We start from the raw sequence: 23,136 nt of genomic DNA, 5'->3' as shown, positions 1-23,136 counted from the left end.
TTTCACCTTCATAGGCCCACTGTGGGTGGGTGTGGTTTTCATTTACCCACAGTCAGCTACCATGTGAACATATTACATTGAAAATTCTGAAAATAAGTGCTTCATAAATTTTAAAATGGATGCTGTTCTTTGTAGCATGGTGAAATTTCACACTGTCTTGCAAGGGACATTGATCATCCCTTTGTCCAGTATATCCCACTCATTAGTCACTTAGCAGTGCCCTTGATTATCGGAGGGACTATCAGGTATCATAGTGCTTGTGTTCAAGTTAACCATAATTTTACTTAATAATTGCCCCAAGGCATAAGAGTAGTGATGCCGGCAATTTGGATATACCAAAGAGAAGCTATAAAGTTTAAGTGAAAAGGTAAAAGCTCTCGACTTAATGAGGAGAAATAATCTAATGCCAAGGTTGCTAAGGTCTTACCCTGAACAGATCTTTTATTTGTGAAAATTGTGAAAAAGTAAAAAATTCATGCCTGTTTTGCTATTGTACACCAAACTGCAAAAGTTACAGGCACAGTGCATGATAAATGCTTAGTTAAGTTGGCAAGGTAATGAATTTGTACAATAAGATATTTAAAGTGAGAGAGATGACATTCACATAATTTTTATTACAGTATGTTGTTATAATTATTTTATTTTTAATCTCTCACTGTACCTAATTTATAAGTTAAATTTTATCATAGGTATGTATGTAAGGGAAAGAACATAGCATGAATAGGGTTTTTCACTATCCACAGATTCAAGCATCCACTTGGAAGGTATCTCACAGAAGGGGGGAAATATTGTACTACGCATTGGGCCAGTTCTTAGTTCTGCTAGTTTATTTGCAGTTTATACCTCCTGATGAGCATTTCATTAGGTTGTAAGGAACTGAGATTGAGGAAACCTGTACATACTTTTGCCATCTTTCCATGCAGTTGTCCCAATTTATTCATTTCTGGTTTTGAGAGCTTAAAGTGAATGGCTAGTGAGTATTATAACTCCTAGTGCAGGGTTACTGTCACTAGCACATTGCCAAGCACATAAGCATATGCATTAGTACATATTTGCTGAATTAACATTCTACAGAAGAATTCAGTGGCTTTTGTATCATTCCCAAGATACCTTTCTTTGTCAACTCTTGTTATTGAGGAATATTTCCTTTTTTTCTCTTATAAACTACTGGATAGAATGGTAGTTTGTACATGAATTTTTAACTTGTATATTTATTTCTCACAGAAGTTATTGTAGATAAAGATACTTGATATCTTTGGTCTGATTGAATTTGTATTTTCTAGATTAGCCTTTTTATGTTTACATGATGTCAAAAACTGATTGGAGTAGTTATAAATTCAGTGATAAAAGATGCTGTAAACCTAGATTTATAAGTTCCAAGCTTCTTAGGTTTAGATATTTTATTGATTTACCAAGTATTACAGAATGCAACTGCATGGTTCATCACCCCAAATATTCATTTCTTTTTTTTTTGTCTTTTTTTTTTTTTGTCTTTTTGCCTTTTCTTGGGTCACTCCTGGGACATATGGAGGATCCCAGGCTAGGGGTCTAATCGGATCTATAGCCTCTGGCCTACGCCACAGCCACAGCAGTGCAGGATCCCAGCCGCGTCTGAGACCTACACCACAGCTCACGGCAATGCCGGATCCATAACCCACTGAGCAAGGCCAGGGATCGAACCCACAACCTCATGGTTCCTAGTCGGATTCATTAACCACTGTGCCACGATGGGAACTCCTTTTTTTTTTTTTTTTCCAAATATTAATTTCTAGGTGTGGGAAATAAAATTTGAAAGTAAGAAACAGCTAAAACAAATCTAAGACCATGCATGCTGAAGTACATGATTTCTTCTAAAAATTTGAAGTAGCAATAAATAATTTTAAAAACTTGAATATCATTTACTTTTGATTTGAGGTTTTTTTAAAAACTAAAGTCTCACTCACAACCTTGTTATGTTTTTGTTCTGTAGCATAACAAAATCAGGATTGGAGATTATTTAACTTAAAAATTGAATGGATTTTTAGCCTTCATTACAATATATTATTGTAGCTTCTGCCTTAAAATTTAAGTGCCTAAAAGAAAAACCATTTTTGTGAAATTTAATCTTTTATAACTTCGTACAGTTCCATATGCAGATGTCATTTAATGATTTTTGTTGCAAATATGAGATTGGAAGCTCTAGGATATTCAGAGTTCAGCTTTTAGAACTATTGAAGTAAAAGACGGTGGAAGCTGCTTTTTTTGCAAAGAAGTAAATTTAAAAACCAAACTATTTATCATTGAAAAATAATAATGAGACTTTAACAAAAAATATAGGCGTTCCCGTCATGGCTCAGTGGTTAACAAACCCAACTAGTATCCATGAGGAGGCAGGTTCGATCCCTGGCCCCATTCAGTGGGTTAAGGATCTGGCGTTGCCATGAGGTGTGGTGTAGGTCGACATGGCTCGGATCCCAAGCTGATGTGGCTGTGGTATAGGCCAGTGGCTACAGCTCCGATTCAACCCCTAGCTTGGGAACCTCCATATGCTGCGAGTGTGCCCCTCCCAAAAAAAAAGCATATATATATTATGTATTTTTTTAGTCTTGTTTGTGAGTTACAGATTATCCACTGTTGTTATGAACCAATTAAACCTTTTAATTAGTATAATGTTGTTATGGAAATCAAATAAACTTAACTTTTTCTGCACCAAAGCTTGATAAAGGTTGATTTCACATTGAACTGCAGGTTCCTCTGGCCCCCTGCTGAAGGTCTATCCTGAAAATTGTGTTTAGGCAAATTTTGTGTTAGAGGAAATTTGTTGCTGCTGTTTTTCAAGATGATTGCAACACCTTTGAAACATCCAGGAACTCACTTGTCTTCAGTGACTTCTTTTCAAAGGAGAAATATGCCCATGCATGCAATCTTTTTTGACAGCATTCCTTCAGGCACACTTACTCCTGTAAAAGATTTGGCAAAATATCAGAAGTCCTCTTTAAAACTGAATAACCATAAAGAGAGTCCGTTCCTAGAAAAGACAATTTTTAATAATAAAAATATATTCCAATCTACTATGCTAGCAGAGGCTACTGCCTCTAACAGTTCTCTTGATATCAGTGCCATAAAGCCCAAAAAGGATGGATTAAAAAATAAAGCCAGCTATGAATCACCAGGAAAAATATTTCAAAGAATGAAAGAAAAAGTACTTCGTAACAAGCAAGAACAAGCATCAAGAAACAGTAGTTTGTTGGAACCACCAAGAAATGAAAGTAATAAAATTTTTACTTCTAACGGTGCTGAGGAAAGATTATTACAGCATACCTACCTCTGTGAAGAAAAGGAAAACAAGTCATTCCAGCCAGAAAACAGTTCACTAAGAGGTTAGTTTTATTATTTGTTGGTTAAAAGGCTATAATGTGTTAAGTGTTTATTGTGTCTGATACTGTTTTAAGCACCCAGAGTCCACCTGTGAACAAAATGCACAAAATCTCTGCCTTCATGAAGCTATAGCTCACATTCAGGAGGTGGGAGATCATTAAATAAGTATTTTTTAGAGTATAATACAAGAGCAATGCTCTGGAAAGAAAAAGTGGAGTAAACATAGTAGGGAGAGTTGGAAAAGGTTTTAATTTTCAATGGAGTGGTCAGTATTTCAATGAGAAAGTGTCATTTGAGCCAAAAAAAAAATTGAAGTAGCCAGTAGATACAGATAGATATCTTAGGGAATGAAAGCGGAAGAATGACCCTTCAGCTGGTACAAATGCCCTGAAATAGAAGCATGCAAAATAGCTATGAGATTATCCTGGCGTGAGTGGACAGATCTGGGGCGGAGGGGATAGGGTCGATAACACAGGGGCTTATAGGTGAACGTAAGAGTTTGGGGTTTTATTGCAAACAAATTAAGGAGCCACTTGGAGGGTTTTGAGCAGAGGAATGACTCGATCTAACTTACATTTTAAAAATATTTCCTTAGGGAGTTACCTGGTGGCTCAGAGGGTTAAAGACTGCAGGTTGTCACTGCTGTGGCATGGGTTTGATCCCCGGCCTGAGAACATTCACATGCCATGAGCATGGCCAAAAATATATTTTGTATATATATTTTGACGCAAAAAGCAGAGTTTTCTGAGGGAGTTTAGGGTGGTAGTCGGGTATACAAAATAATCTCATACAGCCTAGGAGAAAAGGGAGAAGCAAATGAAATAATGTACATTAAAGCACATTTTACACATAAAGTAAAATTAGAGAATGGAGGATATAACTGACTACTTTGAGAATCTGATGATTTTCCCCAAAATGTGTACATATATACATACATAGATTTTGTATGTAATTTCAGAAATCTTTTGGAGAGTGTTTGCATGAATCCTGAACTCTCAAATAAATGGGCCATGTTATATTTGATTGAATTACCTACTTGTCTTTACTATATCACCCTGCTATTTCTAGGAGAATGAGTTAAAGAAATAGAAATTTATCCTTCTTGGAGTTCCCATTGTAGCTCAGTGGTTAACAAATCCGACTAGGAACCATGAGGTTGTGGGTTTCATCCCTGGCCTTGCTCAGTGGGTTAAGGATTCGGCATTGCCATGAGCTGTGGTGTAGGTTGCAGACACGGCTTGAATCCTGAATTGCTGTGGCTCTGGCGTAGGCCGACAGCTATGGCTACGATTAGACCCCTAGCCTGGGAACCTCCATATGCCATGGGAGAAGCCCAAGAAATGGGAAAAAAAAAAAGAAAGAAAAGAAATTTATCCTTCTTTTATGGTAGGTCATTATAATAAAATCTTTATATTAAGTTTTCTGAGACCACAGTAACATTAAAGTATAATCACCAATATTTTTCAATTATAGTATTTGAAATTAAACATATAAAATAGTACAGTTTTCAATTCTCTGATACTGACTTTAAGTCTACTGCCTTCCCTGTTTTGTGTGAAACTCATTTCTGTATTCAAGAAGCAAAATTGTAACAGTCTAGGATATAAAGCAAAATAAAATGTAAACAAGATTATTTGTCTAGTCAACAAGCCTACCAGATTTGTGCCTTTGAAGGGCTGATGAGATGTCAAAGAAGTATAAATTATGATTTAGTATGCTGCTTAATCTCAACATTTTGATTTTAAAGTATAGGTTATAACTCGTCAACTGTTCTTTCACATTTTTGAAATTTCCAGCAACCAGAAGCAAAATCAGAATTTTCAAGACTGGATGGCACTTCATATATGACCTTAAGATAGATGGCTAGATAGAGAGGGAGGGAGGGAGGTAGATAGATAGATATGCCAGATATATGTATATATCTTATTTGTGGCAGCACCAGAATTTAATTCCAGATCTCTAGGCTTCTGAGTTCAGTAGAATACTTTTTTAGAGCTGGCAAGTAACATGGAGAAGTTTTCAAAAAATTCTTAGTGTAGGTATAGAAAATGGGTTGAAGGCATGAGACAATAAAAAAAGAGGAAACATCTACATAACTGTCATATGCTACATAAAGTATACTATATTGGTCTGATTATTACTGACCTAAGTCTTTATTCCAGGATTTTTTTAAAGCTTTTTTTTCTTCTTAGTGACTAATACAGCTCAACTTCTTTCTTTTAAAAAGCAAAACAAAATTCAGCTCCAGTCCAAGAAGTTCTTCTAGAATCATCAAATATTTTCCTGCCAGTCAAACCAAAGATTAAATATCAGCAGGAAGCACCTCTGCACAATTTAATTTATGGTAAAGTGCTTTTTATTTATTTTTAGTTTATTTGAGTGTATGTTTAAATGTTTTAGATAATTATTTTCTCTGTGTAGGCAGTAAGCACTGATTGTGGATAAAAGGTTGAATTGTGAAAGCAGCAGCACTCAGAGAAAGACTGGACAGAAAGGTGGAACATTCCTAACCTGAAGACTTTTCTTTTTTTTTTTTTTTTGTCTTTTTGCTGTTTCTTGGGCTGCTCCCTCGGCATATGGAGGTTCCGAGGCTAGGGGTCCAATCGGAGCTGTAGCCACCTGCCTACGCCAGAGCCACAGCAATGCGGGATCCGAGCCGCGTCTGCAACCTACACCACAGCTCACGGCAACGCCGGATGGTTAACCCACTGAGCAAGGCCAGGGATCGAACCCGCAACCTCATGGTTCCTAGTCGGATTCGTTAACCACTGCGCCACAATGGGAGCTCCTGAAGACTTTTCAATATGAACAGTTCTACAAAACAAACGAACAAACATAATAAAACAGAAGCAGGCCTATAGATACACAGAACAAACTGATAGTTGCCTGGGGAGGGGGAATAGATAAGGGAGATAGACTTCCAGTTATAAAATAAATCACAGGGATTTCATGTAATAACTTTGTATGGTGACAGATGGTACCTAGTTATTGTGGCAGTCATATTTAATTTAATTATTATTTTTTTTTTTTTGTCTTTTTTTTGCCATTTTCTTGGGCTGCTCCCACAGCTTATGGAGGTTCCCAGGCTAGGGGTCGAATCAGAGCTGTTGCCGCTGGTCTACGCCAGAGCCACAGCAACTTGGGATCCGAGCGGTGTCTGTGACCTACGCCACAGCTCATGGCAACTCCAGATCCTTAACCCACTGAGCAAGGCCAGGGATGGAACCCACAACCTCATGATTCCTAGTTGGATTTGTGAACCACTGAGCCACGATGGGAACTCCAGTGGCAGTCACATTTTAGACATTATTTGTAATGTGAAAAAATATTGAATCCTTATGGTGTATACCTAAAACTAATATTTAAGTCAATTATACATCTTTTTTTTTTTTTTTTTTTTTTTCTTTTTAGGGCTATAGCCACACATATGGAGCATCTCAGGCTAGGGGTCAAATTGGAGCTACAGCTGCCAGCCTATGCTTACACTGCAGCAGTGCAGGATCCCATCTGCATCTGCAACCTATACCCAGCTCACTGCAACACCAGATCCTTAACCCACTGAGTGAGGGCCAGGGATTCAACCCATATCCTCATGGATACTAGTCGGTTGTTTCTGCTGCACCACAAGGGGAACTCCCTTCAGTTTTTAAAAGAAAAAAATATTAAATGTTTTAAATTGTTCTGTTTCTCTCTTAATATTATATTATCCTTCTATAAATTTTTTTCGGTTTTGTATTTTTTGCAGAGCTTCCAGTTCTGAACCAAGAACACGAAAATGTTTCAGCTGCCAGAGTGTCAAACAAGGCATTAACTAGAGCTCAGTTGGCTAAACAAATTCTTCACTCCCAGCAGAATACACTTGTAACCACTCAGTCCAAAAAGGACACATTTATTTTGGAAGGCATTGATTCTACCTGTGAAAAATCCCCAGATACCACTGTTGAGACTCTCTGTATTCCTATTAAAGATGATGGTCAATTAATGGTTTCTGGTGATAGTACGATTACAACAAAAGGCACTTCAAAACAGGAAATTAAGGAAGGAAATGAGATAACAACATTCAGAAAGACTGGTCTTCCAGGTTCAATGAATGATACATGTAAAATTGTGCTTGCAACTCCAAGATTTCCTATAGCAGTACCTCGGAGATCAAAAAGAAATGCCTGGAGGCTTTCTCCAAGTATATTCCAAACTATTACAAATGAAGTTAAAGAAAATAAGGTAAGAAAACTTTTAAAGCAAATGTATATATTTTTTTTACCCTCCATTCTTCAAGAGCTTGAAGAACCTCAGCTTCATGTGGGAGGTTTTGTTAATATTTAGTGTAGAGGCCTAGTTAAAAGAGCAGCAGATTGAAACTAAGACCCAAGTGTTAAGTGTTGCCTGCTCAATTGTTAGTTGTATAGTCTTCAACTCCCTTTGGGGATGAACAGTGAGGTATTCTTGTTCTTAAATTTTTTCCCTTATTCTTGGGGTATTATTAACAGAACAGTTGAAAGGGAAGGGAATTATAGCATCTGCAGATTTAAGAAGTTTTTCTTTTGTAATATAGATGGATTAATGAAAGACTTTAGACCATTAAACTGTGTTACATAGGATAAGTTCTCTGAGGGAAATATAATGGAAATACAATTTTAAGGAGAAAGACACAATATAAAATTTCCAGTTGTTAAAGGTTTGTGCCTTAATATTTAAAAGAACGAAGGCAGGTATCAGGCTGAGATGCTAGTTGAATTCCAACTAAATTTTAAAGAATGATAGAACAGTTACAGTTTTATAGCTCAATGTATTTATTGGAAATTGTATTATTTGCAAATGTTTAGAGTTGAGGAAGAGTTTTAGATGTTACCTTAAAAATATGTGAGATGGGTTGAGCAAGAGATTTAAAGACAACAGTTCTAAGAGATCCCACAGTATTAATTGTATCATCTGTATAGTGCTGTTGGTCTCAGTTACTACACCAAATCCAAGCCTCTCAGATCTCTTATCTCTATACAGTTGAGTACATCCTTTAGTCTGACCTAATCTCTCAGTCATCTCTAACTCTCCAAACATTACAGTATGCCTCTTGAACTCGGGTTATATTATTAGCAAAATGTTATGTTCTTAATCTTCTATGAAAATTTCTTAACTTTGCTCTAACTAAAGTTATTGCTTCTCTTAATAGAGGCTCTTTTTTCCTCCCTTATCCCACATTATATTAGAGATGATATAATGTTCTTCATTCCTAATTCAGGCCGTGTTCCTTCCCCTTCTCTAAAGCCATCCTTTCCCCCTCATTAACTTCTTTGAAGCACATGCCATAAGGCTTTACCACTTCCTCTCCCCTCTTATTATAATCATGGGCTCCTAGTCATGGGCTTGCATCCTGTTGAAGCATTTTGAGACCTGTTCCTTTTTCCTCTGCTACTCCTTCTGTCATCAACTCTGGTGACATCGACACCTGTATAGATAATCCATCCAACCTCCTTGAATTCTTGATTTTCAGACCTTTAACCTACTGATACTCTTACTCTAGTCATACCCATACCTTGTCTTTGCCAATACACGCATCAGCTTCTCTCTTGTGGGCATCCCACTCTCACCAAATCCTTTGTGCCCAGATCATTCTACCTCCAGTTCTTTTCCCTCACCCCCACCATCAGTACTCCACCATTAAGACAAACTTCAGTTCATCAACTCTCCTGTCCTTATTTTTCTCTTACCTTACATAGAGTCCATGGCCCATGATTATAATCATCCCCTTGACTAAACTCTCAATCCTCTTTATTGCTTTTCCCCCTACCTTCCTATGGCCAAATTGTAACCCTGGTTAAATTTCACTCTTTTCTTGCTATAAACCTGTACCTGAGAAGTAGATTATTGGAACAAAACACAGCCATGTTGACTAATCTCATTTAAAATTTAACAACAAGACAATAAAATAAACAAAATAAACAACAAAGAGTTACCCTGTGACGCAGTGGAAATGAATCCAACTAGGAACCACGAGGTTGTGGGTTCGATCCCTGGCCTCACTCAGTGGGTTAAGGATCTGGCATTGATGTGGCTGTGGTATAGGCCGGCAGCTGTAGCTCCCACATGATCCCTAGCCTGGGAACCTCCATATGTCTTGGGTGCGGCCCTAAAAAAACAAAAGACAAAAAAAAGTAAAATAAAATTTAACAACAGACCTTAAATAGGCTCTTCATATTGCCCTTCATCCCTACTATATTTCACTTCTCAATCCACCGCCATACTCTGACCTTCCTAGTAAAGTATCTCACTTGGAGTTCCCGCTGTGGTGCCATGGGTTACATTCTCTCTTTGGCAGCTTGGATTTTTTCTGAGGCACAGGTTGAATCCCTGGATTAAGGATCCAGTGTTGCTACAACTGTGGTGTAAGTCGCAGCTACAGCTCAGATTCAATCCCTGGCTCAGGAACTTCCATGTGCTGCGGGTGCAGCAAAAAAAAGAAGAGTCTTTTAATCTCATTTAAACCTCCAAACCTCTTCTCTCCTTATTCTCAGTTCATTGAAAACCTTATATTCCCGTCATCGAATCTGTCAATCTATTTGCTGCTGTATCCACGAAGTTTGGTTTCCCTTTCATTAAAATGGAAAGTTTGTGCTCCTTTTCAAGGCAAGTTCATTTCCTCTTACAACCTCAGAGACCTTGTCCTTCCAATTCTCCCCTCAATTTTTTCCTCTCTGTTAGATCATTCCCATTAGCATATACATATGCTGAAAGCATGACCAACATTTTTTTTAATGTGAAGAAAAGGTCTACCTTTTACTCCTTATCCCACTCTAGCTACCACTCCAGTTTTTTTTTTTCTATTGAAGCAAAACACTTTGAAAGAAGTACATATATTCAGTTATCATTTCTTCTTATCTCATACCCTATTGAACAAGTTCCACTTTGGATGTTCATTCATATTCACTACTCCATGAAAATTGTTTTTTTTTTTCAGGTTTCCATCACTAAATATGATATTTATTCACAGTCCTTATTTTAGTACTCATGGGAGAGGTTAACACAGTGAATCAGAATATCCTCAAAATGTTGTGTAGGTTTTTTGTTTAGATCCTAGGATCTCTCATTTTTTACTACTTTAGTGGTTATTCTTAACTCTTCTGCTGCTTTCTCTTCCTGTAACAACCTATAAATGTTGGATTCCCTAGAATTGGTCCTAGAAACTGATTGTCTATGACCTACGCACACTCTCTCTATACTATTACCATTCAGTGCTACAGCTTTAAATTCCTTTTTTTTTTTTTTTTTTTTTTTTTTTTTTTTTTTGTCCTCCCCCATGGCATGCAAAATTCCTAGGCCAGGGATCAAACATGAGCCATATCAGTAACCCAAGTCACTGCAGTGACAATGCCAAGTCCTTAACTGTTGGACCACTAGGAACCTGCTGAATTCCATTTCTCTGCTTATAGCTCCCAAATATATATCTCCAGCTGCAAACATTTTCTTAAACCCCACTCACATATGCAGTTATCTATATGGTTTCTCTATTGATATCTAATAGGCATCTCAAATTTAACATTTCTAAAACTAAGCTCTTCATTTCTTCCCCCAAAACAATCTCCATTGTGTCCTGTATTGGTACATAGTATTACCATTCCACCAAATACTTAAGTGAAAAAAATTTAGGTTCATTTTGGACTCTTATTTTGTTTTGTTTTCCTCTCATACTCCATATCTAAACCATGAAGAAGTCCTTTTGGCTCTACCATCCTGAATGTGGCCACTTCTTATTACTCAGCCACTATCTCCTAGTCCAAGACACTGATAATCTCTTGGATTACTACAGTAGCCTTATAGTTTCTCTGTTGCCACTATTGCCTCTTTCCCTTTTAGTCTGTTTTCTAAATAAAGGCCAGAATATTTATATATAGGCCAATTCCTGCCCATCAGCCTCTTAATAAAATATTAAATCATGTACTCCTCTGCTCAGAATTCTCCAGTAACTTCAAGAGAAAACAGTCAGCCTGGGAGTTCCTGTTGTGGCTCAGCAAATTACAAGCCCAACTAGTATCCATGAGAATTCAGGTTCAATCCCTGGCCTCGCTTAATGGCTTGACATTCCAGCATTGCCGTGAGCAGCACTGCCATGAGCAGTGTTGCCATGAGCTTGGTGTAGGTCGCAGATCCAGTTCAGATCCTATGTTGCTGTGGCTGTGGCCAGCAGCTGCAACTCCAATTTGACCCTTAGCCTGGGAACTTCCATATGCTGCAGATGCAGCCCTAAAAAGCAATATAAAAGAGAGAGAGACAACAGTCAGCCTTTACCATAGCTTATAGGACTCTATGTAATTCAGTCCTAGAGATACCCAGCTTACACATCTCTTTTCCTTCTTGCTTACTCCTTTCAAGCTACTGTGCCCTCCATGCTACCTACTTAAGGCCTTTGTACATTTTCTTTCTGCCTGGAAGAATTACGCCAAAATATCTGTATACCTTATCCCTTACATCATTCAGTTCTCTGTTCCACAACCTTCCCTGACTCTCTTACCTAAAAAGCACCTCCACTTATGCTTATTTTTAACATTATCACTGTCTGACATTTTTTACTCATCCATTTGTTCAGATAGCACCACCACCACTCCACTTGCTTCCACTCCTGTCATACCCCACCTCCTCCCCACACCCCCCCCCCACACGTTTGCTCCAAAGAAGGTGGCCATTTTGTTCTGTTTCTGACTGAATCCCCATCCCTAAACAAGGGCCTGGCACATAGTAGGGCTCAACAAATACTTAATGAATGAATATCTCATTCATGGTTCAGGATTATGGAGCCAGAATTCCTAGATTTGTAACCTCTGTGCTAACTAGCTGTGTGTGATATGGGCAGATTATTTAAATAGACCTTGAAAGTTTTCTTTATAAAATGAAGATAATAGTACCTGTTTCCTAGTGTTAGGAGGATAACTTGAGTCAGTATATCTAAGGTTCTTGGAAGACTGCCTAGTGTTAGTTTTTATTGTTAATACCATCTCCATTGATTAACTCCTTGATACATGTTATAGTTCCAAATTCTTTTATTGCCTCTTTCTCAAGTCCTACCTAGGATTTTTAAAATAACCATAATGGGGGAGAAGTGCAGTAACTAAGAGTACCCCTCCATTTGACTCAGCATAAAACTACCATGGATAATTTGTCTTTATGTGTAAGTTTATAATGTTATATAAATGGCTATTCAAAGTATGACTTTTATGGATATATTTCTCATCACAGGTTCATTACTAGTTTGTTAAACAATAAAAGCAATAGTTTCTTAACATGTTCACAGAAATTTTCCTTTATAATAGGATTTTACTGTCCTAAAATAAAGAATTCTTTGAGCCGTTCAAATATTTGCTTTGGACTAGAATACTAAATAATAGAGTACTAGCAATCACCTTTATAGTTTATAGAAACTATGGTGAAATGTATACCACACAGCTGTTTTATTCTCCACATTATTGGGTCTGTTGTGAATTTTGTTATTTTTAATGGATACCTTGGGATTTTAGTGATTTTTTTTTTCCCTAATGGTTATGATTTTTGATATAAGAATATGTAAAGTATAAATGATTCTGGATTGTAGAACAGGCTATGCAATACAACCTTATTCATCTTTTGTTTCATTATGTACAAGAGCTTTTACCTTACTGCTATTTAAAATAGAAGGTGGTTCTTTTTTTTTTTTTTTTTGCTTTCTTTTTTAGGGCCGCACCAGGCTTCGGGTCGAATCAGAGCTGTAGCCTCTGGCCTCTGCCACAATCACGCCAGATCTGAGCCTTGTCTCTGAACTACACCACAGCTCACAGCAATGCTGGATCCTTAACCCATTGAGTAAAGCCAGAGATTGAACCCTCATCCTTAGGGATCCTAGTCAGGTTTGTTAACACTGAGGTGCGACAGGAACTCCCTAGAATGTGATTCTTATTTTGATGAACACTAAGGACTCATTTGGATTACTCAGACAAGGTTTTTGTTTAAATTTAATGTAAATTTGATATTGTTATGCTTATGTGCAAGTAATAACAGGAAATAATATACTTCATTTTATGTTTGATTAGGTAGTTCAACTACAGGAATGGATGATTAAAATCATCAACAATAACACTGCTATATGTGTAGAAGGAAAACTGATGTAAGTATAACTTTTCAGTATTCTTTTAATAAAATTTGTGATAAGGTAAGATACTTCATGTAAGAACTTAAAAATAAATGCATGACAAATCACATCTTGCTACAAAACGAAAACTTTCTAGTAAGGTTACCACTCATTTGGCATGGAAGTAAAATGAGTATGACCATTTTGATTGTAATCATCTTTCTTGCTTTTGCCTGTTAACTCAAGTTATTTTTAAAATAGCGACAGCTCAAATTTGTATACACAGTGCTTTATTCTTTTGAGAGGTTCTAATAAGTGGAATGCTATTATATGCTTAATTATATATGATTACATAATATTTACTATATGCATTTCAGTCCAGATTCTCACATCTGTATTGGGATACCAGATATAAAGTACTGATCCAAAAAAATCAAAATTGTTTAATACTTTGCCATTACTGCATATTAAGTAATCACTTTCAGGTTCTCCCTAAAGTGAAAGCATCATCTGGTAAGTGGGCTTTGCCTGGTTGTGCTACTCTATTAGCACCATTTCCTCTTCTTTAAAACCAGTTTACAGGAGTTCCTGTCATGGCACAGGGGAAACAAATCCAACTACTATCCATGAGGATGCAGGTTTGATCCCTGGTCTCACTCAGTGGGTGAGGGATACAGTGTTGCCATGAACTGTGGTGTAGGCTGGCAGTGACAGCTCCAATTCGACCCCTGGTCTAGGAAATTCCATATCCCACAGGTGCAGCCCTAAAAAGCAAAAAACAAACAAACAAAAAAAAACAAAACAATTTTCTTAGTGGTTAAGAAAAACATTTATAATAAAAGGTTATAATAAAACAATACGGGATATCACTGTTCAAGATACTTCCCTGAGGAATTCCCGTCGTGGCTCAGTGGTTAACATATCCAAGTAGGAACCATGAGGTTGCAGGTTCAATCCCTGGCCTCGTTCAGTGGGTTAAGAATCCCATGTTGCCGTGAGCTCTGGGGTAGTTTGCAGATTCGGCTTGGATCCTGAGTTGCTATGGCTGTGGTGTAGGCCGGCGGCTGCAGCTCAATTCAACCCCTAGCCTGGGACCCTCCATATGCTGCAGCTGCGGCCCTAAAAAGCAAAAAAAAAAAAAAAAAAAAAGATAATTCCCTGAAAATTTATAAATTGAGCATATAAAACTTTTGCTCACTTTATTTTTGCCTGTCTTGTACCCATTTCCTTATCGAGAGGCAGTATTAATTACCTTTGTTGGGATCCCATTACTGTTGATTACTGGTTGTATGACTTGGACAAATTGCTTAGCCCCTTTCAGTGTCTTCCTGTTCATTTGCACAATGATGATAATAGTATTACCTATCTTTTGGTTTAGTTTGAAGATTAAGTGAGTTAATATTTATAAAAAACCTTGAGAACAGTGCTTTTAGAGACTACTGTTTAAAAGTTTGTTAAATAAAACAAGCAAAGGTGAAAAGAACAGAAGACAAGAATATGGTGTTATATGAATTTAATTCCATTTGACCAAACTAAACGAACTTTCTTGTTTATTATGCTCATATTTAGAATGTTTGTTAATGTTATTTAATGAATCAGAGAATTCCAACATTTATCTAATACACCTTCATATTTTGTTCTATTTTGTATTTATTCCTAGTTTAAGGAAATATAAAGAGTAGATTTATGGGTCAGTGATTTGATAACTGCATTTTGCTTTTTCCCAGCTGGGACCCCTTTTTGGTACTTTCCAAAGAGAAAGGTAAAGACTTTTGACTATATAGTGAGGGGGAAAAACACAAGACTGGAATAAGCCAAACCATATAACTGCATGAAAGCTAATACAGTATAGACCCTGAAAAGAGGGACAAGGAAATCGTCCTTTGGAAGCTTAGCATCAGTTAAGATGAAATTGCAAGCGTTGTCAGCACCAGAGGCTCTGCTTTCTTGCTAGTAATATATTTTATAATAGGGGTATCATTGGCCACAGTACATTTTCTTGGTACTCTGAGGATCACATTAGCCAAAAAGTTGAGTTCTTTTGTGATGTTTGACCCTCAAATGTTTCGTAATTAGATTAATAGTGCTGTAGCTGGAGTGCAATTTTATTACTTTATATCATAAATTTACATGCTTATATCTATACGTTGTGACTATGGTAAAATGTGTATATTTTGGCTTTAACTAAGTTATTTTTTTTCCCCTAGAGACATCACTAACATATATTGGCACAGTAATGCAATTATAGAACGGATTAAGCACAACAAACTTAGGACTTTATCAGGCAACATTTATATATTAAAAGGAATGATAGATCGGAATTCCATGAAAGAAGCAGGTAATGACTGTCATTACTAATTGGTGAAGTATTTACTAAGGGAAGCAAGTAACCATATTTCTAACAATAATATACATTTATTGCTTTTAATTAGGTATTCTAAAATTATACATAAAAACAAAATTAAAAACAGAATTGCCAACACTATGTAAAACTCTTCTGTATATAGTTTATGTATTATATATGTTGATCCTTTCCTCTGATTTAATCACTCTTATTGGCAGTTTAGTCTCATGATTTAAAAAACATTCAAGTGAAGTGTTCCTTATTTGTAAGGAATTGGTTAAAAGGATAAAATTTAGCTTCCTGTTTCTTCTCTTTGTTGAACCTGCCTGGCACAACTCCAGTCCTGATATAATCTAATATTCTGCCTATGCCTGTACACAGCAAATATGTCAAAAAAAAAAAAAATACACCTGAGAAGTCTACTTTAAATTTATGATTACCAGCAATAAGTTGTGGTTCCTTAGTGCTACTTTGGTGTCCTACTGCATTTCCCTAATCCAGTCTCTTGCCTATCATCCTTAATGACTGTTTCATATTCTTAAACATCTCTTGCTTACCTCTCTCAGCTAAGAGAGTGGGAGAATGAGGGAAGGACTTGAGCAAAGAGAACTTCTCTGCCACATCACTCACCTGCTAGTATATGTACTTGCTTTTATAATGGGCAAAATTTCCATGTTTCTGTCTGTGTCAGCCTATTTGTAATTTAGCTCCTATCCTCTTTTACTCAAAGATATTACTCCAATAATTTTCCCTTATATCAAAAAAATAAATAAACCCTCTTTTGAGTAAAAAATTAGAGTTGTTAGAATACATTTGTATGTAAGCAGTCATCAACTTAAAACAATCGTGTGTGTGTATTTTGCTGTATATAAACCTCATGGTAACCACAGATCAAAAATCTATAATAAACATATAAAAAAAAGAAAGGAATTCAAACATAAAACTAAAAATAGTCATCAAGTCAAAAGAGAGGCAAGAGAGCAAAAGACAGAAACAAAAAACTACAAACACAACAAGAAAACAGTTAACAAAATGGCAGTAACTACTTTAACTGTAACTTTAAATGTAAATGGATTTAACACTCCTAATTAAAAGACTTATCAAATTCCTATTGTGACTCAGTGGTAATGAACCCAACTAGTATCCTTGAGGATGCAAGTTCGATCCCTGGCCTTGCTCATTGGGTTGAGGATCCAGTGTTGCCATGAGCTGTGGTGGTCACAGACTCGGTTTGGATCCTGCATTGCTGTGGCTGTGTAACAGCTGGCAGCTACAGCTTTGATTCAGACCCTGGCCTGGAAACTTCCACATGCCACATGTGTGGCCCTAAGAAGTAAAAAAAGAAAAGAAAATAAAGCCTTAGAGTGGCTGAATGGCTACAAAAACAAGACCCATATATATACTGTCTACAAGAAACTCACTTCAGATCTAAAGATACACACAAAAGTGAGGGGATTGAAAAAAGTATTCTATACAAATACAAATGGAAGGAAGCCAAGTAAGCAATGCTATTTTCAGACAAAACAGACTTTAAATGATTGTAATGGATTGTGAAAAAGGACATTTACATAGTAGTAAAGAGATCAGTCCAAAAAAAAAGCCCACAGTTGTAAATGCATATGCACCCAACATATGAGTACCTAAGTACAAAAAAAAAAAAAAAACAAGAGGTATCACACTCCCTGACTTTACACTATACCACTTAGCTACACTAATTAAAACAGTATAATACTGGCACTAAAACAGACAATATAGATCAACTAAACTTAAGAATAGAGACCCCAGAAATGAACCCACATTTACTGGGTCAATTAATTTACAAGAAAGGAGGTAAGAATATAATGGGGAAATGACAGCCTCTGCAGTAAATGATGCTGGGAAACTGGATAGCTACATGCAAAAAAAAAAAAAAAACGCAGCAAAACTAGATTACTTTCTCATACCATGTGCAAAAATAAACTCAAAATGGATTACAGACTTAAATATAAGATCTGAAAGCATAAAACTAGAAGAAATCATAGGCAGTAAACTCTTTGACATGTGCCTTAGCATATTTTTTTCTGGACCTGTCTCCTCAAGCAAGGGCAATAAAAGAAAAAATAAATAAATAAAGCAAAAGAAAAATAAATGGGACTACAAACTAGAAAACTTTTGTATAGCAAAAGAAACTATCAACAAAACATTCAATAAGGCAACTTACTGAATGGCAAGAGACATTTGCAGGCTGTGCTACCGATAAGGGATTAATATCCTCAGTATACAAAGAACTTACGCAACCGACATCAAAAAAAAAGAAACAACTCTATTAAAAAAAATGATGAGAGGAGTTCCCGTCGTGGCGCAGTGGTTAACGAATCCGACTAGGAACCATGAGGTTGCGGGTTCGGTCCCTGCCCTTGCTCAGTGGGTTAACGATCCGGTGTTGCCGTGAGCTGTGGTGTAGGTTGCAGATGTGGCTCGGATCCCACGTTGCTGTGGCTCTGGCGTAGGCCGGTGGCTACAGCTCCGATTAGACCCCTCGCCTGGGAACCTATGCCGCGGGAAGCGGCCCCAGAAATAGCAAAAAGACAAAAAAAAAAAAAAAAAAAAAAAATGATGAGAAGAGCTGAATAGAGATATTTTCCCAGAAAGACGTACAAATGGCCAGAAAACATGAAAAGATGCTCAACATCACTGATCATCAGGAAAATGCTAATCAAAACTACAATGAGTTATAACCTCTCACCTGTCAGAATGGTTGTTATCCAAAAGACAAGAAATAACATTCATTGGGGTTCCCGTCATTGCTCAGTGGTTAACAAACCTGATCAGCATCCATGAGGACGCAGGTCTGATCCCTGGCCTCATTCAGTGGGTTAAGGATCCAGTGTTGCTGTGAGCTCAGATCCCAAGTGGCTGTGGCTGTGGCATAGGCCAGCAGCTACAGCTCAAATTGACCCCTAGTTTGGAAACCTCCATGTGCCGCAGGTGTGGCCCTAAAAAGACAAAAAAAAAAAGGCAAGAAATAACATTCATTAATGAGGATGTGGAGAGAAGGGAACCCTTATGCAGTATTGGTGAGAGAGTAAATTGATGAAGCCTCCATGGAAAACAGTATGGAGATTCCTCAAAAAATTAATACTACTGTATGATCCAGCAATACAGTTCTGGGTATTTTTCCAAAGAAAACAAAACCACTAATAAAAAAGATAAGTGCACCTCTGTGTTCACTGCAGCATTATTTACAATAGCCAAGATATAGTAGCAGCTAAGTGTCCATCAATGGATGAATGGATAAGATGTGGCATATGTATTTACAGAAGGATATTATTCACCCATAAAAATGAAATCTTGCCATTGTGACATGGATGGACCTAGAAGGTGTTAGATTCTAAGTGAAAAGTCAGAGAAAGACAAAAACCATGATTTCACTTATATGTGGAATTTGAAAAATAAATGAACTAAGCGAAACAAACAGTTTCATGTTAGAGAGAACAGATGCTTACCAGAAGAGCAAGGGGTCAGGGAATGAGTGAAATAGGTGAGGAAGATTAAAAGGTGAAGACTTCCAGTTACAAAATAAAAGAGTCACAGAAATGAAATGTAGAGCATAAGGAAAGAACATGAAATCATATTAGTCCAGTAGGTTCTGCATTGAACAATATTAACATTATTGTAATGATGTGAACACTAGTATTTTTTTGTCTTATTAGCGCCTCACCCACAACATATGGAGGTTCCCAGGCTAAGGGTCGAAGCAGGAGCTGTAGCCACCAGCCTACACCACAGCCACAGCAGCTCCAGATCTGAGCCGTGTCTGCAACCTACACCACAGCTCACACCAATGCCATATACTTCAACCCACTGATAGAGGCCAGGGATTGATCCTGCATCCTCATGGATGCTAGTCAGATTCATTTTCACTGAGCCACAATGGGAACTCTTATTAATTTTTGGTAGTAATTAAAAGTATGATAAAAATGGGAGAGGATGAGGAAGAAGAGGTGCAGATGTTAAATCTTCATCATAAATTTTAAAATTGCTTTTTATTATATGAGATGATAGATGTTAACTTGTGGTAATCATTGACAATATTTGTAAATCAAACCATCGTGTTGTACACCTTAAACTTACACTGTGAGGTATGTCAGTTACTTCTCAATAAAACTGGGTTGGGGAGATCCTCTTTTAACCACACTTCTTTCAGCTACTATTGTTGTCATTTACAGCAAAACAGCTCAGATGATTTGTTATACTTAGATCTAATTCCTCTTGAATTCTTTCCCATTTTTTCTTGAATTCTCTTTAATCATGCTTTAATCCCCAGTTCTTCACTGAAACAGTCCTTTTCAAAGTCCCAGTGGCCCCACATTGTAAATCCAATCATATCTACCTTCTTGAAACACTTTACTTGGCTTTTGGAATACCATGTTTTCATGCTGCCTCACTCCCTGTTCCTTCTTAGTTACTTTGCTTACTTTTTTCTTCTTTGCCTCTAATGGGCTATGTTGGGCTATTTCTATATTCAGTGCTGTGCTGATTTCTTTAAGGCTTAAATCTAATTCAGATTTTGACAAATGCCAAATTTATATCTCTAACTAAGAATACTCCTTTAGCCACTCAGCTCATTTTCTATCTGCTCATTTGACATCTCTACTAAGATATCTACAGGCATCTCCGAGTTAATATGTCTAAAACCCAATCTTCTCCCTTAAATCTGCATAGTCTACAGTATTCTCCCTCTTTGCATGGTTCCAATGCCTAGCCAGACTCTTGGAGACATCCTTAAATCCTCAGTTTCTCTCACATTCATATCTAGTATATCAGTACATCTTGTCATTATCTCCATGGTAATATCCAGAACCCAGGCCTCTGCTGCACCACAGTAGTCCATACTTTTCTCACCTTTTGCCTAATATCATTCCTGTAACCTCCCAGTTGGTCTCATTATTTCTTGCTGTGTACTTCCACAGACTTTTCTCAATATAGCAGCTAATTCAGTCCTGCTAAAGTAAGTCATATTCCATAGGTCCTCCACTCAGAATATTTCTTTAGCTTCCCATCTCAGCCAAAGTAAAAGACTTGGTCCGTAAAAGGACCCCAAGGTTTTATAATTTCTCCCAACTGCCTCTGTTACCTACCCAACTGAGTAGCTTCCTAGTTCTAGCTTCTCTTCAACTTCAACTACACTGATCTCTTTGTTGTTCTACAAAAAGGCCAAAAACACTCTTGTCTAAACCTTTCACTGTTTCCTCTTCCAGTGGTTTAACCCCATTTTGCCACATTAGTCACTCCTTTATGTAATTTAAGACTATACTCACATGATGCTATTTCAGTGAGAACATCTCTCCTTTCTTGAAATGTTGTCTGCTCCCTTTCTCTTCTCCTAGAATGAATACATTGGTATCCCTATTTCCGTTAACTACGTAATTTTTCTCTGTAGCATAGATGACCATCTAACAAATGAGATATTTTACTTACTCGTTTGCTTTCTGAGTTTTTGTGGGGTTTTTTTTTGTTTGTTTGTTTGTTTGTTTTTACTTTTGTCTTTTTAGGGCCACACCTGCAGCATATGGAAGTTCCCAGGCTAGGGGTCAAATCGGAATTGCAGCTGCTGGCCTATGGCACAGCAATGCCAGATCCAAACCACACTTGTAGCAACTCTGAATCCATGATCCACTGAGCAAGGCCAGGCATCGAACCTACATCCTCATGGATACTAGTTGAGTTCTTTTTTTGTATTTTTAGGGTCACACCCGCAGCATATGAAAGTTCCCAGGCTAGGGGTCCAATCGGAGCTGTGATTGCTGGCCTATGCCACGGCCACAGCAATGCCACATCAGAGCCACGTCTGTGACCTATGCCATAGTTCATGGCAACACTGGATCCTTAACCCACTGAGTGAGGCCAGGGAGCGAGCCTGCATCCTCATGGATACTAGTTAAGATTCATTACACTGAGCCACAATGGAACTCCCCTAGTTGGGTTCTTAACCTACTGAGCCACCACAAGAACTCCCTTCTTGCTGCTTAGAAGGCAGTTTCCAAGGGTTTTTGTTTTGTTAACTGCTGAATTCTCGATGTCTTAGTGACTGGCACATAGAAAGCAATACATATTCATTTTCAAGTTATTTAATGAATTAATGACATCACTTTAAAATATAGGCTTTCAGATTTTTTTTCTTTGTTTATCATTAAATAGGTTACCCACATTATCTCATAAGGAAATTTATGTTTGGATTTCCAGAAAAATGGAAAGAGTACATTGATAATTTTTTAGAACAGTTAAGGTAAAGTACCTTTTAACTTTTTAAAAACAATTTTGTTGAGGTATAATTTACATTTGATAAATTATCCATTTTAGATATAAAATTTGATGAGCTTTTACAAATGTATATAATCATATAACCAATGCAAAGTGGTTTTAATTTCTTGGAAATGCCAGTTTTGAAGCTCTCTTTGATCTTAGACTTTAAAAGAAAGCCGTAATACTTTACTAGAACTTCTGTCATATGGAAGAAACCTAAAAAGAAAATAAAACCTTTGACAAATTTCAGGGAGTTATCCACAGTAACCTACATTTTAAGAAGCATGTAGCTATTAAACATGAGTCTGAAGTTCTTGGTCTTTTTTTCATTCATTCATTCCCTCAGTAGCTACTAAGTGTCATTTGCTTAGTAGACACTATATCAGCACTTGGAAAACAAAGAAGAATTTGATTAATCCATAAGGTTATGTAAGTTAATCACATCACAATATAATAACATATAACAGGGTAGATGGCATTTTGATGGGTATCTCAATCAGCTATTCAACTCTGCCTTTGTAGTGGAAAAGCAACATAGAGGGTACTGAAATGAATGAACGTATCTGTGTTCAATAAACTTTCTTATAATATCAGCTTAAGTAGAAAATACAAGAGCGTATAGATAGGAAGAACTTAAGAGGTCGTAGTTGAATCATTTTCTTAAAGACATTATCATTAAATTCTTTCCAGGTTGGGGTTAGGGAAAGGGTGGGAGCCACAAAGGCTTAAATAATGTAAGATGAACAGCAATCTGCTAAGGAAAAAAAGCTTTATCTGAGGGAGTTTCATTTATTTATGGGTTTGGGTTTTTTGTTTTTTGTTTTTTGTTTTTTTTTTTTTTTGAAAACTAGTATTAGAGGAAAAATACTATACTTGTTTTTAGGGCTTGTAATAAGAAAGAAGCAAAGGCCAGACAAAAACAGAAAACTGGAAGATTTGTTCCTGACATTCAAAAATCAATGAAAAATGACACAGGGGGAAAAAAAACAGATGTCCTCCAAAGAGCCAGCACCACTTATGACCTTGATTGTGATCATTTGGGTATGTTTGTACTTTTCTT

At 37.0% G+C, this 23,136-nt stretch overlaps 1 protein-coding gene across 3 annotated transcripts in view; it reads left to right on the top strand.

The window, feature by feature from the left end:
• The window catches only part of MIS18BP1 (MIS18 binding protein 1), a 48,014-nt gene that overhangs the window by 3,334 nt on the left and 21,544 nt on the right, over positions 1 to 23,136 (top strand). For 2 of the 3 annotated variants that reach the window (XM_021101217.1, XM_021101211.1), the window contains exons 2-8: positions 2,728 to 3,359; positions 5,585 to 5,701; positions 7,103 to 7,578; positions 13,410 to 13,483; positions 15,655 to 15,785; positions 21,972 to 22,059; positions 22,960 to 23,117. In XM_021101217.1, coding sequence (XP_020956876.1) covers positions 2,819 to 3,359; positions 5,585 to 5,701; positions 7,103 to 7,578; positions 13,410 to 13,483; positions 15,655 to 15,785; positions 21,972 to 22,059; positions 22,960 to 23,117 — 1,585 coding nt within the window. In that variant the 5' untranslated portion in view covers positions 2,728 to 2,818. The remainder of the gene's footprint in view (positions 1 to 2,727; positions 3,360 to 5,584; positions 5,702 to 7,102; positions 7,579 to 13,409; positions 13,484 to 15,654; positions 15,786 to 21,971; positions 22,060 to 22,959; positions 23,118 to 23,136) is intronic. The other variant, XM_021101228.1, reaches the window with a different exon arrangement.

This window comes from Sus scrofa, chromosome 1 (assembly GCF_000003025.6).
Source record: "Sus scrofa isolate TJ Tabasco breed Duroc chromosome 1, Sscrofa11.1, whole genome shotgun sequence".
NCBI classification, from domain to species: domain Eukaryota; kingdom Metazoa; phylum Chordata; class Mammalia; order Artiodactyla; family Suidae; genus Sus; species Sus scrofa.
Note: the sequence above shows the minus strand (reverse complement) of the source record. Positions and strands in the feature narration are given on the sequence as shown.